This window comes from Lemur catta, chromosome 5 (assembly GCF_020740605.2).
Source record: "Lemur catta isolate mLemCat1 chromosome 5, mLemCat1.pri, whole genome shotgun sequence".
Classification (NCBI taxonomy): domain Eukaryota; kingdom Metazoa; phylum Chordata; class Mammalia; order Primates; family Lemuridae; genus Lemur; species Lemur catta.
The window spans coordinates 28045205-28063247 of record NC_059132.1 but is presented as its reverse complement, the minus strand read 5'-3'; the positions used below and the strand labels follow the sequence as shown (position 1 = coordinate 28063247).

The window sequence follows — 18043 nt, the reverse complement described above, 5'->3', positions numbered from 1 at the left end:
TAATGATAATGTGCACCTTCTAGATCTGTTAGAGATTAAAAGAGTTAATGATAGTCTAGCTCCTTGTATTAAAGGGCTCAGTAGACACAAGCAGCCATTAGTCATATTACAAATGATGATGATGATAATTTGTTGCCTCTTATTCTGGTGACCATGTTCCCCAAATCCTCGATAGCCCTCTCTCTGTTCTTAGATATGTGGGAGAGATATACAAAGGAATACATTGAAACGGGAAAAAAAGCCCCATGTTTATTAGTATGTGGCTGTTTCTCCAAACCACACTATAGCCTTCTGCGAGCTGGAGGACCCATGAAAGCTGCTTCACCCTGAGGCCCTCACCTAATCTTGGCTTTTTGAATTGTAGCACTGTGGGGATCAGAAAAAGCCAACCCAAAGCAATGGAGAAACTTTTTCTCTTTGCCCAGTGCCTTGAACAAGGCAGGTCCCAGCTTCCCACCACAGATCTTCAGAGTCGAGCCCCCCACCACCTTTCATGCTCAAAGTAACCACAGGCCTGCACAGTACCCCAAAGAAACAAGTCCGGCCGAGATTTCACAGCTCTAGCACCATGGTCCATAACCGGACTTACCTCCTTACCTGACGTGGAGGAGGCACTAGGGGGTGGAGGGGGGTGGTCACTCCAAAACCAACAGGTGGCCTCAGATGGAGGGTAGGTAGGGGTATGACCGTGGTGGTGGTGGTTTGGGGTGGGGGCCGTGCAAAAGGAGGTCAGTAACGTAATGCTCTGTGTACAGAACCCATGCAGGAAATCAGAATTTGAAATATAGAAATATACACTATTTGGAAACGACTGTGCTCGCATAGCCCATGCCTGTTCTCTTACAGATGAGAGAACAAAAGCTCTTCCCTTAAGAAGGGAAATGGTTTACTCACTTGTTTATTCATTTACTTGTCCTTGCGATGCCAAGGACTGTGCTAAACACTGGGCAGGCATGCTGAAAAAAGAGAAAGAGGCTCTGCCTTCACAAACTTAGAGGCTTAGAAGGGGGACCGATCATTAACAATGCAACAAACCACTGGATGCAGTGGAGTTTCTCATAACCAGCTTCTCTGCAACCGTTTCTCTAGACTGACTCATTCTCTGCTCTCTCTGTGAACACCGCGCTGAGGCCCCTGGTGAACCGAGAGTTCTTGGCCAGTTGCCTCTTCTTCAATCAGCCCATACATTTCTGCTCACATCAGCTTTGTTCATGTTAAAGCAGGAATCAATTCTGTTTGTTTTAAAACGTATGGATATTTCTGTGTTTTTATTGTATTTGGGCAAAGTAACTAAAAATTATGTAAACTGGTGAAATATGGGTGCCAAAAAAGGCATTTTATTTATTTGGAGACTAAAGACTTTCAAAAGTATTGTTGTAATATTAAGTATAGGAGAGACGACTATAAAATATTGGGGGGGGAAGCAAAAATATTCTGCGCTTACATCTATGTTACAAGTGTCTTTAAGTTCCCACTACATCAAAAGATTGAGAAATACATGTGCACTTAAGTGGTTTAAGTCTTTTTATTCACTCTTTATTTTAATCATCTTTTTTAAGCAACCTAATTGCCATCCGCTTGCATCAGATGTGAGAGCTTCAAGTGTTACTTGTGACCTGAGTAAAGTCCTGCGAAGGAAGCAAACTAAATGCTGTGACGGCGACCAGCAGAATGTCTGCTTAGGGTGGTCCTTGAAAGATAGGAAGAAGCCACCAAGCAAAAGAGGAGGACGAGAGTTTTAGGCAGAGGGAACAGCCTGGGGCAGCCGTGGGTGCTGGAGGAGCAGAAGGGCGGATGCAGGGAAGGGAGATGACGTCGGCAGGGCTCCGACAATGCAGACCCTTGCATGTCACGGAAGCGGGTTGAGACTTTATTCAGAGCAAAGTGAGAACCCCCCGAAGGGCTTGAGGCCACCTGCTATGACAGGATCTGATTTCCATTTTCCAAAGAACCTTCTGGCACTGTGTGAAGAATGGATGAAGGTGGGAAAAGGGACAGTGGACAAAGTATCCCCTCCACAGGCTAAAGTGATAAGGGTCAATGACAAAGTGCAGTGACAGCTGAACACACTGGCAGAATGGCAGAGGGGATGGAAAGTGGGCGTAGCGGATGGATTTGTGACATCTTTAGAAGGACTTACATACATGTTTTCTTTAGTCCACCAATCAGCATAATCAAACTTGCAGCTAGTTTTTAAAAGGTATGTGTGATCCCATGGGGAAAAGCCCTATAAGAAGTCAGGCAACTGGGTTTTCTTTTTCTGGCTTGATATGTATTGAGGGTGCTACTCAGAGCAAGCCGCTTCACCCTTGGAAGCTCATCTGGAAAAAGGGAATAATAATGTCCTAATGAGGCTACCTCATATTTGGGTCATGCAGTTTAAATAAAATGATGGCTTACATGTATACCACCTTGGTAGTGAATCTAGGACTCACAAATAAATAATCTTATTCTCCTTGGATCCTCACAGTAGGTAAGATAGGTATTAGGATCCTCACTTGATAGGAGAGCAAATCAACACATATTCAACAAGCAGTTATTGAACATCTACTATGTCAGGGCCAGGGCTAGGCTCTGAGACATTAAAAACAAATTAGACACAGCCCTGCCCTAAGGAAGCTCACAGTCTAGGGTCAGGCATAGTGGCTCACACCTATAATCCCAGAACTTTGGTAGCCTGAAGTAGAAAGATCGCTTGAGGCCAGGGGTTCAAGACCAGCCTGGGCAGCACAGCAAAACCTTGTTTCTACAAAAAAAATTAAAAAATTAGCCAGGTGTGGTGGCACACACCTATAGTCCCAGCTATTCAGGAGGCTGGGGCTAGAGGCTTGCTTGAGCCCAGGAGTTTGAGGCTGCAGTGAGCTATGTTTATACCACTGCACTCCAGCCATGCAAATGCTAAATTATAGACTATCAAGATGAGTGCTAAGAGAAAAACTGTATTAGAACCTTAGAAGAGGAATTAATTAATTTTTTCTGGAAGGATTGGAAGGCTTCCCACTGGAGTCAACCTCTTGCTGGGGTCTGGAGGGATGTGTAGGAGTTTTCCAGGTGCGAAGGGGCATTTTTTAGGATACTGTGCAGAGGTGTGGAGACCTGGAAGGAAATGGTTTACTGCATGCAACAGTGTGTTTGGGGCTCAAGTGTTTGGAGGACCGTTAGGAGTGACGCTGGAGAGGGGAATTGGGGCCAGTGAGGCTCTCCCTCGGAGCTCTCTGTGGGTGAGTTACACAAAAGCAGAAAAACTGGTACATTAGTTTTGTTTTCATGCTTTCCTCAAATGCTCTCACCAGTTCCATATTTTGCATGTGCCCGAGCCTTCTACTCTCTCCCTTCCTCCTTGCTTACTGTTTTCCCCAGAATTAATTTGAATCTCAGTGCCTCACTACCACCACACATACACACACTCCTGGAACTCGTAATTTTAGCAGGGACACACAAAAAGAACACTCTGGGATAGTGAGAAATGCTTTTATTCTCAGAATGTCTTCCAGAATTCTGTTACTTAGGAGGAGCTGCTTCCTGCTATGTTTTGGGAAACTTTGAAAAGTGATTCAAATGTTGGTACAAAGGGAACTAAATGCCAGGTGGCGGGGAGCATCTTGGCAGAGAAGGCAGCTGAGCTTTTGCTGAAGAATCTCCATCAGTGGAAATTGTTCAGGAGACCTGAGTTCCGGCCCCTGGCCTGGGCAGCACATGCTCTCTGCATTCATGCCTCAGCGCCCCTGCTAGAGCTAGCTGAATCTCACTTCTTTTACAAATGAGGACAAGAACTCCCAAAAGGGAAAATGACTCACCTAAGGTCATACAGAGAACCAGCCTCTTGCTCGGTTATTGATTCATTTACTCCCTTCAGCAAATAGGTTTCTGTGCCTCCCATGTGCCAGGAACTGCTCTAGATGGTAGGAGTATAGTGGTAAATAAAGTAAACATGATTCTTGCCCTAATAGGAGAGATCAAATTAAACAAATAAACAGAAGATTAAACAAAATAAAGATAGAGATAAGGTATGATGGAAATAAGGTAGTGCAATAGAGAATAAAGGAGTGAGATGGGTATTTCAGAAAAGGTGTCCCTGAAAACAGAGAACATTTAAAGCTGAAGTCTGAAGAATGAGAAGGGGTCAAGCCACTTTAAGAGGGTGGGAAGGGCCAGCGTGGTGGCTGACACCTGTAATCCTAGCACTCTGGGAGGCCGAGGCAGGAGAATCATTTGAGCTCAGGAGTTCGAGACCAGCCTGAGCAAGAGAGAGACCCCATTTCTACTAAAAATACAAATAAATTATATGGACAACTAAAAATATATATAGAAAAAATTATCCAGGCATGGTGGCACATGCCTGTAGTCCCAGCTACTTGGTAGGCTGAGACAGAAGGATTGCTTGAGCCCAGGAGTTTGAGGTTGCTGTGAGCTAGGCTGATGCCATGGCACTCTAGCCCAGGCAACAGAGTGAGACTTTGTCTCAAAAAAAAAAAAAAAAAAGAAAGAAAGAAAAGAAAAAAGAAAAAGAGGGTGGGAAGATTCTTCGATGGGAGAACAGCTGATGCAAAAGCTCAAAGGCGAGAAAGTTGGGAATCTCCTGAAAGGTAAGAGAAAGACCAGCAGGAAGCCCGAGTGGAGGGGGTGTGTGCTGGGAGCAGACCTGGGAGGAGAGACGGGCAGGGACTAGAGCTTGCAGCCTGAGGTTTCAAAGTGCCCTTATGGGTCCGTTGATTGATCTCACACGCCTATCAGAAAGGAAAGGCAAGCACATGTTCATAACAAGGCTATTGGCCAAGCATTTGTTTTAAATGTGGTTTTCTCAGCATGCTTTTCTGAGACCGCAGATGACAAAAGCAGAAAGAAAAAGCTCTAGAAATCAGCTGAAGGCAGGGGTCAGGAGTGAATTCAGATACAGAGAAAGTGGGATTTTGCTTGTGGTGGTGTCATTTGGTCTTAGAGATCCAGAATCTCTTGTGTTCTGTAGCCTTATCCTTCGTGTTCGTCTTTCACCACCTCAATGGAAACACTGTAACTGGAAGATGAATTTCCCTGATTTAGGGCTCCTGTGGCTGTCAGCTGTAAATTTCAGTAAACCTTTGCCTTGATTGACAGGTTCTGAGCAAGTTCATGGGCATGCATTGCACTGTAATAAGCTTGCTGCTTGGCTTAGGAAAACCCATTTGCATGGATGATTTTCATAGGAAAAGAATAGCAAATAAGAAACAAAAGATTTTTTTTTCTCTCCCACTCGCCCAGGGAATAGGAATTAAGATAGCCAAAGAGAGAGTCTGTCTTCATTTAATGAAGGATTTACCTGGTGTATCCTGCAGCGAGGGTTAGGGAGCGGAGGCTCTGAAACTCTTTCCCACAACCCCTTCCCTTTGGCTAGTGTTTGCGAATTATGGCTCACAGGCCAAATCCAGTCCAGTGACAGTTTTGCTAAATAAAGTTTTATTGAAACACAGGCACACTTATTTGTTTACATATTGTCTTTGGCTGCTTGCAGCATTGAGTAGTTGGGACAGAGATCATGTGGTTCGCAAAGCCTAAGATATTTGGCCCTTTGCAGAAAAACTTTCCTGATACCTGGCATAGATACCTGATACAGAGGATCAGAGTGATGGCTCTGAAGTTGGAATGCCTATGTTTGGATTCTGAATCTTCTACTTAATGGTTACATGACCTTAAGCAAGTTAATTAGCCTCAGTTTTCTTTCTTTCTTTCCTTCTTTCTTTCCTTCTTTCTTTTCTTTCTTTCTTTCTTTCTTTTCTCCCTTTTCCTTCTTTTCCTTTTTTTCTTTCTTTCTTCTTTCGACAGGATCTTGCTCTGTCACCCAGGCTACAGTGCAGTGGCATAATCATAGTTCACTGTAACTTGAACTCCTGGGCTCAAGCGATCCTCCCACCTCAGCCTCCTGAATAGCTGGGACTACAGGTGCTCACCACCATATCCAGCTAAATTTTTTTGTTATATTTTTTGTAGATGGTATCTCACTATGTTCCCTAGGCTGACCTTGAACTCTTGGGCTCAAGCAATCTTCCTGACTCACCTCCCAAAGTGCTGGGATTACAGGCATGAGCTACTGTACCCTCCATAAAATGGGGACAATAATTATATCCCTATCCCATGCTATCAAATTAGTATTACATGAGTAATTCATGTAAAGCACTTAGCATAGTACCTGGCACATAGTACTCTGTGTGGGCTGTGATTATTGTCCAGGGAATGAAAGCTCTGGTTGTGTTGGTGGACTTTCAGGGGGTGGGGTAGCATGGTTTAAGTCATGGCCATGGAGTGGGACAGACCTGGATTCATATCCCAGCTCTGCCATTTACCACAGGAATGACTCATGGAAGACTAATTAATCTCCCTGAACTTTAGCTTCTTCATGCATGAAATAGAAAAAAGATATTACAGGGTTATTGTGAGGAGTGAATGATAAAATGCTTCTGAATTAGAATAGGATGTGGCACATAGTAAACACTCAATAGGTGACGTAACTATGCTAATGAATAAGAAGAGTGGTATGTTTCCAAGTAATGCTAGCCACCTGGAACAGACAGGTAGCTGGAATTCCCCAGTGTGCCAACATCATAGGAGGCAGGAGGCTCTAACTTTTGGGTAGTGATACTTTTGACACCAGATTTTACATATTCCAAGCACACATAGATTAAACAAACTTCTAAGTGGAGTTGATCAGATAGTTGTCTAGTAGGAAGCTTTTTTCTAGGACAGTATACTCTCAAAACCAGGTACTTTTTTGTATTAACCATCTCTGATCCTATGACTGTTCAGGGCAGACATCTATGATGCTGCGGGTCAGGGAGGACAACCTACATATGTTGTGTCATTATATGGAACTCCTCTAAAAGAGGCTCTTCTCAAAATAACACGTGGGTCCACAATGATGCCAAGCAGTTTGCCATGCAGGGTGAAAATGCCCTCATTTTGAACCCATTCTACATCCTAAGTGTTGGGTTATGTAATGGCATGTGAACCTTCTCACCTAAGGAGCACTGGCTAACAAGACTGGGTGTTGTGGGTGGAATATATTAAGGCTGGCTGGGTTTCAGGGCCAGCCCAAGAGCACAGCTCTCATTCCCTGTCGGCCTAAGTTGACAGGGAGTAACCAAGTTCAGTGAGCTGAAGAACAGGGTGGTATTGTATATCTCCCAGACGTAAGGATGCTAGATGGTCAACCTAATATAGAAGAACATGAAACAAGTAACATCACCAAGCATTTTTGTTTATTGCTAACCAGCTCTGTATAGGATACAGTGTATATACCAGAAAAATGATAGACTTGGAGGGCCTCTTCCTTCAAGGGTGCTTACATCTCAGCTGCAGGTGAAAAGATGTCAATACACAGAAAGTTACTTGATAGTAGAAGAGAAAATAATGAGTTCATCCGATGCAAGAAATGACATGGAAGAAAGATGGGATCAATTGTCAAGAATAGTATCCACAGATTAATAGTAGTGCATTTGCATTTATTCATTTATTCTTTCATTCACTCATGTACCAAAAATACGATATAGTCATTATGAAAATCCCTCTGGGATTGTAAAGAATAATATAGCTTTATGAAGGCAGAGGTATCATCTATCTTATTCACCACTCAATTTTATGGTGTCTAATCCATAGGAGAGAGGCAACAAGAACTGAATTAGACATAGCTCCTTACTTAACACTCAACGTTTAAACATATGTGACATTTATGGAGCTCCTAACATGGTCTGGGACTTTAATTTCCACAATGCCAGCAAATAAAAACTTGGTAGACATCTGTTGGTTTGATATGCTGAATATGCTTCTCTTCTCTGCTCACAGCACCTTTATTTTCCTCTGGCTGCCGTCTTCATACGGTAGCTGGGTGCTCTGCTTCCCTTAACCCTGAGCAAGGCTAATCTTGAGCTGTATGGAGCAGTTGTCACAAATGGCTCGAATAATGGTGACACCGTAAAGAGACTGTCCATCACATCCTGACATCTAGATTGTCAAAGCTCCTGCAATTTCTGTCTTCTCTGAAGCTCATCTTTTAGCTGGAACTCCCTCATATCCTTCCAAGAAACTTTTTTTGTCTTAAGTTAGCCTACATGGATTTCTGTTCTTACAATCAAAGAACCTAAACTAATAAAGTATGAGCACTAGATGAAAATTGATAAGAGGCACACACTTCTGTGTGCATTCAAAAGCAAGAAAGAGACCTTTAGTGTATAACAAGGGGTGGGGAGGAGGCATAAGGGCCTTCATGGAGGAGGTGGCATTTGAGCTGAACTTTTAAAGAATGGAAAAGATTTGAAGAGGAAGAAGGCAGGAGGCAGGAGGGCTGTGCAGGCTGGAGCAAGAGCAGCATCCACAGAACAGCGCCATCTACACTGGAGCCCAGTGAACTCACTGAACATCCCATGATTGTAGCCCATCACACTTAAGTCAGAAGATGTTCCCTTTCCCATTTTCCAAGTTATCCCATTGAGTCAGAAAAACTTTCCCCTCCACTGCATCTCTCAGCCATGACCGGAGCCATGGGATGTTAGAGTTGAAAGGTCTTGTGATATCAGCTAGTCCTGACCTCCTGAGACCAGGGTGAGCTCTGCAGAGAACCCAAGCCACACATGAAGTACCAGATGCCTTAGAGGAGGGTTAGTTTACTCAGAGAGTCATATGATCACTTTCTCTTTACCTTCATCTCTGTGCTTTCCTCCTTTCTTGCTATATTATGTCCACATGGGCCTTCTTTCTATTTCTCACGCTCATCAGTCTTGTTCCTGGGCCTTCTTCGGAGCCTCTGTTCCTTTGCCTGAAACTATTTCCCCAGCCCTTGGCCTGGCCAGCTCCTGATTAGGGTTCATTTCTCAGCTCAAAGGCTAGTGCCACAGAGAGGGCTCCCTGACCATCCTGTCTAAAGCAGTCCTGCCAATCACTCACATCCTCCCGTTTCATTTTCTTTATAACACTTGCGGCCCAAAATGCTCTTATTTATTCACATGTCATCTTTCTCCCATCTCTAGAGCCTGAGTTCCACGAGAGCAGAGATCCGTCTTCTTATCCAGTGTTGCAGCCTGCTGGCACCAGCCTGCTGCCTCGCATACACTACATGCTCAGTGAGCTCTTGTTGGATGGGTGGATGAGTAGATAGAAAAGAAAGTTGGAGAGAAGAAATAAAAACTTGCCATCTGCAGAACTACACATCCCCAATGAATACAAATGCTCGCTTATAAAGACTTCACCAAAAAAAAAAAAAAATAGTTTGAGAACCACTGATTTAGTCTAAACTCCATTGTCCAGATGGGGGAAATGTAGCCCAGAGCGGGGAAGAAGCTTGTTCACAGTCCCAGATGTGCTTCTTCACATTTAGTTCTTAAGAACGATGTCAGGCACCCGAAGAGTTCTGCAGTGGACGCTGCAATCTGTCACTCTGTTTGCCCTTGCCCCTGACCTTGGTTTCCTATGTCAGCCCACCAGTTGAGTCCAAATTCCAGGACCATTGAACCCAGCCTTTCCCTAATTCTTCACCTCGATTACAGTGTCATATCTTGTTGGCTTTCTGTACTTAGTAATTAATACCTATGTTTAATAATAAATATACAAATCTGAGCAGGGGAGGATGCGTCTCCTCATCTCTTTTGCAACCATCTTCCAACTGGGCTGCAGGGCATGGGTGATGAGAGGTCCCAGGAAGCTGGGCTGAATCTAGAGCCAAAGTGAAATGCAACATTGACATAGTCCAGTGACAACTTCTGCAGTCCTGTCAAGACTCTTGGCCACCTGGTCTCTACCCACCTCCAACTTTGTGCCACACCCGAGCTCAGTCACACTGGCATTTCTGGAGTTTCTCTAACGTTGCCTTTTCTCTCTCACCTCAGTACCTTTGGATAAACTGGTCCCTCTACCTGGACATAGACACAGGTGCTTAGCACCATGCCTGGCCTGTACTAAGTACTCCGTAAACACTGGCTATAACAGCAGGGATAATCATTATTCTATGGTTGATCCCCCTATTACTTACTGCAATTACCCTTTATTTCCTTTAATGCAGAGCCTTCTGAACTCATGTATAAGCTCTGCAAAGGAGAACATGTCTATCTTATGTTATGGCAGTATCCCAACTTTCTGGCAATATTAGTTTCTGGTGCCCAATAAATTTTTGTTGAATTTAGCAAATAAAAAAAATTTTATATAGTACATGACAGAGAATCCCTGGGAGTGTCTCAGAATCCTAAATAAATGTGACTTTTTTTTTTTAGAGGGATTAGGGGCAATTTATATCTATTATGGTAATTCTTTGCATGTCAGTGTTAGATCTAGGATGCAAGAAATTATTTTAAAAAATGGGTGAAAGGGCATTCCTGTTGGCCTCTGAGTGATTAAAAAAAAAGTCACGTTTGATGTCACATTAGAGTCAGATGATCAACAATGAGATTCCCACCAATAAGGGTAGAATTACTCAGGGAGGAGGATAAGTGCCTGAAAGTCCTCCGATCCATACACACTTTCTGTCTTCCTCCCCCAGAATGAAGCTGTCCTGTCACCTCATTATCCACTATTTATAACAAGGCTGCCACATTGCCAGGGACTCAAGCCAGGAGCCAAGGAGAAAGGTAGATGTGAGAGGCCTTAAATGAAGTGACAATAAAAAAGGAGTTGCTAATATCAGGAGTTCCCTCCCTGGGAGAAAGCTGTCAGGGCCAGTGCCCAGGGCTGGGAGATTTATTGATACTAAGTGGATGGTGCCCTAACCAGGAGTGATTATCAAAGAGGTTTGAGTGAACCGAGGATGGAGTTGGACAGCCCGCACCGTGCGGCGTGTGGGTTTTCCTGCCCTGGCTGCTTCCTGCCCTCCTGCCTCCCCAAGAGGGAATTCCTGGCCTCGTTTTTCACTTGCGCTGATTGTTGGACACATTCTGCTACAGAATCTCTTGGAGGCAGGGACCTCAGAATCTGACACCCTGGCAGGGTTCCCTGAATGCACTATCTTTCTATCTCTGCCAGGTCTTTGCTGCCACTGTATCTTCCACCCAGAATCATCTTTATGCGCATGTGGCTGTACTAAACCCCCTCTCTGAGCTGAAACCTGCTTATCATTCAATGTCAAAGCTGGCATTTCCTCTTGGAAGCCTTCTTTGAGGTCCCCAAAGGCTAGGTTTAGTGTCCCTGACTGCTGAACTCATCCCTGACACAGCATGTAGACTGAATTGCCATTGCCCAGTTGACTGTCAGTCTCTCCCACTGGCAAGGTGACAGTCCTTATGGTTGGGGGATTGCCTGGTTTCCTATTGTATCTCCACTGCCCAACCCAGTGTCTCATGGTGGATGTCGATTGCTGGGTGATGTGTGGATGGGCAGATGGAACAGATGTGTGTGTATATGTGTTCTTCCTGTGGATGAGTGGGGAATACATCAAACAGATCACCCAATTTTATTTCTTTATGTATCAACAGACCTGATGCAGAAATACCTCTTTATCTGGCATCAGGGGAAAGCAGTGTACTACATGAGAAGATTCTCCAGAAACTGAAGCTGACACATGTGCCAAGACTGTTTCCGACATCCATGGCATATCACAGACGTGAAGCGCTCAAGCCCTGTAGTCAGACTGGTAGAGGCCACATCTCAGCTTTGCCTTGTGTTGCTTCTGGGCCTCACTTGCCCAATTTGCAACCTACCTCATAAGATGACAGGAGTTAATGCAAGGAAATGTCCTTGGCACACAGTGTCTGGCACTTGGTAAGTGCTCAGATGTCAGCTCTTAATTATTAGCATCAGAAAGCATTATGTACAGTACCAGCACTTTCTTAAAAGAGGACACTGCACATGGTCCAGCCTGCTGTGACTCAGCATCGACATGATGGGAGTCTGTGCTCAGACTAGCACACAACAGAGCCCTGATTCCACTTTTGAATGCCCTGTCTCTTCCCTCCTGCTTGTCATCTCTGACAGCACAGTCTCCAACTCCAGCTCCCTTTCTGATCTGTTCTTCTCACCTACTCTCTACCGGGTAACTCATTCACATGGCAGGTTAAAAATCGTGTCTTTGATGAAACTCAAGACTCCAAATGCATCTAGCTTGAGTGCTAGGATATTGTTACAGTGGAATCCAAGAACCACCAGAGCCTTAACCTGCTTTCTGGGCTTTAAACAGTACGCTGGAGGCTGCTAAAAGTTTGACCAGCAAATAGCAGAAGTGTTGTCAAATCAGTAAACATTTTCAAATCAATTAGACTAGAATGTTGGAGCCTGAAGGGGTGTTAAATATTACAGAGTCCAAACCATCATTTTACAAATGGGAAAACTGAGGCCTGGCAGAGTGTGGGCTAACTTAAGGCTATACTAGTACTCTGCAGTGATACAACCAACAGCAGAATCCTCCAGGTGTTCTGGCATCTGATCTAGTAATAATACTTTTTCTACAGGATCATGCTATCTCTTTTTCTTCTCTTTGCCCCAACCCGTCTTCAGTTTTTTGTTTTTTATTTCAAAATATAATATTAAGGGGTTACAAATGTTTTTGTTACATGGATAGCTTTTATAATGCTTGAGTCAGGGCTATGTGTGTGCCCACCACCCGAATCTCTTCTGATTGACTATTGTAACAGATTCAAAGCAGTTATAATGCCTTACTATTAATTCTATTTCTCTACATTTGTTCTGTCGCAGGCCTTGGGCCTACAGAGTCTGTCTGTCTGTCTGTCTCTCTGTTGTTTCTCAGGTTTCGCTGAAATACGGAGACAGCTTGACAGTCAGACACTGAGCACCTCTGAAAGCCACGGTCCACTCAAGTAAATCCAGGCCAGGGTACCTCCAAGCCATGCTCTCTTAGGGAGTGGTGGGTAAATGCACCCTCTTAGCCATAGAGGATAAAGCACTCAGTTTAAGGGAAGAGAGATTTGCAGAAGGGAAAAAGAGGAAGATAACCTGAGGGAGAAAAAATTCTGGCATCCTGTGTGCCTAAGCATCTTTCATGCCTGCCTGCTTCCACTTCTCCCACCCCATCCCACCCTTTCCTCCTTCACTTCTAAAGTCCTAGCAAGAAACACCACCGATGAGAGCCCCCAGGGCCCAACTAAATGTGTGAAACCAAGTAGATGACATAAGGGACTAGATCTGGAACAAAAAAGATTTATATCCCATAGGATAATATTTCAGTGTGGTAAGGGGAGGGGAGAGAAGAGAGACTAAAAATACTGCAGAGAGCATATTATAATATTTTAACAAGGTTTATGGGCTCCCCACATACACTTCACCCTGTAAGATAGATTGTGCATTTTGACAAATCTATATTTAACATGGGAGAATAATATGTGATGTATGCTTCCTGGTAGAGAAATCATATTTATGGAAATCTTGATTCTAGTAATTACAACAGACATTTAAAGACAGTACCTATTGTGGGCTGTGGACATATAGAGTGTCCCCATCAGGGTGAAAGAGAAAATAAAATAGCGTGAGTGTGGAGGACAAATAGCTACCTTGGCAGTCAGCTACCCAGGACAGGAGAGCAAGAGGTCCCGGCGACTCAACGGTCATCTCTGTCTGGGTGCAGCTCTTCCTCGTTCCCTCCTGCAGGGCGTGTGACCCTCTCACCAAGCACTTATCAGCCATTCATGCACCAAGTATTTAAGTACCTACCACGTTCTGGATGCCCTGCTGGCTTTGGGGCACAAACAAGACCCCTATTTTTAGAAAATTTACATTAACCCAAGCAGCCACAAATATATACAAATAAATCAGGAAAATTATTTCAGATAAAATGGTTAAAGTATAGAAGATAAGACAGGATGATGTGAAAGAGACTGATGAGGGTCAGAAGAGGAGGTGGAGTCACTGTTGAGAAGAGGTGGTAAAGGAAGACCTGTTCCAGGAGGTGAGATTTGAGTGGAGACGCACCTGCCGAAAAGGAGTGATCTTTGCAGGGAGATAAGGGAAGAGCAGGAAGGGAACAGCTAGTGTGAGTTTCCCGGGCAGAATGAGCTCGGAGCCCTGCAGAACAGAGCAACAGAGCAAAGGCCAGTGTGACTAGAGCAGGGAGCGAGGGGAAGACTGGTGTAAGGTAGGAGAGGTCAGAGGGGCAGGCTACTCGGGCTCTGTGTCATGGTCAGAGGTTAGGCAGTTTTCCCTGTGTGCAATGGGACATCTTTGAGAGGTTTTGCATAAGGAGGGGAAACAGTATGTTTTGGTGTTTTGTTTGTTTGTGTAATTAAGAAGATTCCTCTGGCTTCTGGGTAGAGAATGGATTATGTCACGAAAAACAATGCCATATAGCTCAAGGCCATGAACACCACCTTCAGATACCATGAGGGCAGTAGAGTGGGCTAAGAGCAGGAATTTCATGAGGTTCTGGCTTCAGAGAGTGGTCAATCAGTATACCCGGTACCTCGAGAGGTAGTGAGTACCCAGTAACTAGAAGTATGCAAGCAGATGTCGATGATCACCTGTCAGGTTTCCTGTGCATGGTGTGCTGGTTTTCAGTGGGAGTTTCACAGATGACTCAAGTGGCTCAGCTGAAATCTTTAAAAGATGATGATCTTTGAGGTACCTTCTTTTTGTAACAACCTGGATGGAACTGGAGGTCATTTTAAGGGAAGAATCACAAGAATGGGAAAACAAACACCACATGTACTCAATACTAAATTGAAACTAATCGATCAACACTTATGTGTACATATGGAAGTAAAACTCAGTGGAAATCAAATAGGTGGGAGGGTAAATTCACACCTAAGGGATACGATGTGCACACTATCTGGGTGAAGGGCATTATAACTTTGACTGAAACTGTACAAAAGCAGATTATGTAACCAAAATGTGTGTACCCTCATAATAATTGTGAAATAAAAAAATTTAAAAAAAGAGATGATGATGATCTTTCAAGCCCACTATCTCTTGAGACTGACTGAGAACTGAGACCACCATAGACAATTGGGTACCAGTGGTTAATTGCATTCTTTAATGCAGCATGGACCAAAGGATTTTCAGTAACATGTTAAAAGTATTCACCAAAAAGAGAAGTGAGAGCAAATAGATTTGACAAAATCTGGGTTAATGTTGAACAGAATTCCTCACAATCTTTTATGTAGCTTATGTGCAGCATGAAACTCCAACACAAGGACAGAGTATGTACCATTTCCCAAATTTATTTGACCAAAGAAGGATTTTCTTTTCTAAAACGGATCTTGTGGGACTAAAGTTTCACGGAATATATCTGGGCAATGCTCACATAGCATAATTCAAGACCCCATACGCACAGGCAGTGTGGGGTTATGGGAGCAGGTGAAAGTGATAAAATGAGCAGAAGATCTAAGAGTGTCAACTTTTTTTTATCTTTAAAGAAAAAACTGATAATACCTAGCCACAGGGTTGTGATGAGGACTAAAAACCCCAATATATGTGAAAGGACTGCAAAGCACTCTAAAATACTGTTCTTGTGGTGAGGATGACTGATGTCCTCACCATCCACATTGGGAGGGTAATTTTCAGGCATTGACGATGGCCTTGGGGTTGGGCCCCTCACTGGGGCAAAGACTGTGAACTCTCGTCCTGTTATTACACAGCAAAATAAAGTTTAGGAGCTAACTGACCATGAGTTTGATCCCACAACTTTGGTTTCATTAGCATTATATTCTAACCAGCTATGTAACCACAAACCAGGGTTAGTGACTACACTGGGATCCTACAAAACGGGTCCTGCGGGGATGTTCACACAGCTGAGCTATTACTAGGGCTGATACACTGGGGGGCCCAAAAACCAGCTCGCACAGTGTACAAACACAAAATGAACATCCACAGAGAAATGTACACTGAGAGGTAAGGGCCAGGCTGGGAAAATCAACACTTGTTTTTTTTAAATCATGTATCAGCAACAATAACTGGAAGATATGCCTCTTCCTGTAAGCATCATTTTATGCTTTGCTTTGAAGAAATGGACAATGTAATGGAAAGATCATTGAATTAAGAGTCAAGATATCTGCCCAACTCAGATATGTCCTAGCTGTACTATTTTGAAAATGTTCATTAATTTTCTAAGGCTTGGTTTTTCCACTTTAAAAAATGACCAAGTCATTGTTTTGTTACCTTAACAGGATCACTGTAGAGACACAGTGAGGTAATATATGAAAATGCTTTGTAACTTGGCTACTATAATTAATAACCATGACAACATCTGGAAGGTGATAGGCACCTAATAAAATTGGATTTAGACAGATGGATGGGGGTGGTTGGACAGATGAATGTGTGAGTGGGATGGATGGATGGGTTGGATGCACAGTTGGATAGTCGGTGAGTTGAAAGGGTGGATGGATGGATGGATGGATGGATGGATGGATGGATGGATGGATGGGTATATTGCAAGATGATAGATGGATGGATAGGTGATGGGTTGGTTGGATGGACTAGTGGACGGACTCACTTTGGAGCCATCTGACAGCTCGTTCACAGCATCTTCTATCCATTAATCCTTCTTTTCTCTTCTAGTCTGTTCCCAGTTCTCCAAAGGAGTCTATGCCATCTTTGGGTTTTATGAACGTAGGACCGTCAACATGCTGACCTCCTTTTGCGGGGCCCTCCACGTCTGCTTCATCACGCCGAGCTTTCCAGTCGACACGTCCAATCAGTTTGTCCTTCAGCTGCGCCCAGAACTGCAGGATGCCCTCATCAGCATCATCGACCATTACAAGTGGCAGAAGTTTGTCTACATTTATGACGCCGACCGGGGTAAGCCAGGGCTTAGGGGAGAGAGACTATCAAGAGATGGAGAGAAAATTACCAGCAGGGAGGAGATTGATGCCTCACTGCCTCCTTGAAAAGCATCAGGGGAATGGTCCAAAATGCTTTATTTCAGTGGACTTATTTTTTGGTAACTAATCTCTAATTCACGGTGTGGGGACACATTCTTTGAGAGAGCAATTCTTTTAATGTGCCATGTCACTCTACAGCTCACCAAGCTTCCATGGCTCCTGAGTCCAGGCTTAAAGCCCAAGGACCTCAATTGACTCACTCACAGCTCAATGGCATGGTTGTTAGGAATGTGGACTCTGGAATCAGACGGACCTGGGTCTGAATCCTAAATTCTCTCCTCTCCAGTTGCTTCACTTTGGGCAAACTCACTCTGCCTCAGCTTCAGCATTTATGTAATGGTGATAAAATTCTCTATGCCTTCAGTTACTCATCTCTGTAATGAAGATAAAAACAGTCTAGTGTTGTGAAGACTGAATGAGGTAGCTTACTACAAAGTCAATTCAGTGTTCAGTGCCTGCTACATAGTAAAAACCCAGAATTCTCTATATATGTTAGATGCTATCATCATCATCATCCTTCTCTGGGCTACTAATTCTGCCTCCTTGAAATTTTACATCACATTTTACAAGTGTTTCCTATACTTTTTTCTTCTCTGTATCTGTACTCATGCTATTCCGGATTTCTGGAACGCAGTTCCCTTCTCAAATCTATACACGTAAATCCTTTCTCTCTTTTGCAACCTGCTCACATGCCACTTTCTCTATTCCCTGGTTCTCTAGATAGGAACTCTCTTCTTTTTGCTAACTCCTGTGGTGACTGTCTTGTACCGTCCTACCTTCCCCTTGTATACTAAAGAGTCCTGTAAGAGCTTAGTCATTGTTGGTGTAAATAAATGAATGGGTCACACAAGGCCTGGGAGCCGAGGGCTGCATTGATGTGCTTTCCTGCAGGGAGTCTTAGAAGACTTCTGAGTAGGAGAGTGGCTTGTGAAAGTGTTTTTTCAGGCAGTTAGGCAGGCGTTATTCAGATGGGCGGGAGCTGGCAGAAGGAAGAACCAGAAGCATCCTATTCTCTTCCGTTTCCCCTTCCCGCTCCCTATTTTGATGATGTCCCTTCACAGCCAGCAGCCATGGTGGGGTCACCTGGAGAAGGTCTACTTTGGGACAGCTTTGTGGCATAATGAAGCTTGAGGCCTGGAAGTGATAAAGCTAGAAAAATGTAACCTTGCTTGTGGGGGATCAGCTCTGGGGAGGGCAGAAGCACCCACATTCTCAAAAGGGCTCCATCTACCTCAGAACTCAGAGCTCTGCCATTTGCAAGCTGTGTAACC

The 18043-nt window shown here is 43.9% G+C and overlaps 1 protein-coding gene across 4 annotated transcripts in view; it reads left to right on the top strand.

Moving 5' to 3' along the window:
• Positions 1-18043, top strand: part of GRIA1 (glutamate ionotropic receptor AMPA type subunit 1) — a 299116-nt gene that overhangs the window by 131167 nt on the left and 149906 nt on the right. For 3 of the 4 annotated variants that reach the window (XM_045551318.1, XM_045551317.1, XM_045551315.1), the window contains exon 3: positions 16450-16689. The exons of the other annotated variant lie outside the window; for it this stretch is intronic. In XM_045551318.1, coding sequence (XP_045407274.1) covers positions 16450-16689 — 240 coding nt within the window. The remainder of the gene's footprint in view (positions 1-16449; positions 16690-18043) is intronic. 4 annotated transcript variants of the gene reach the window in all.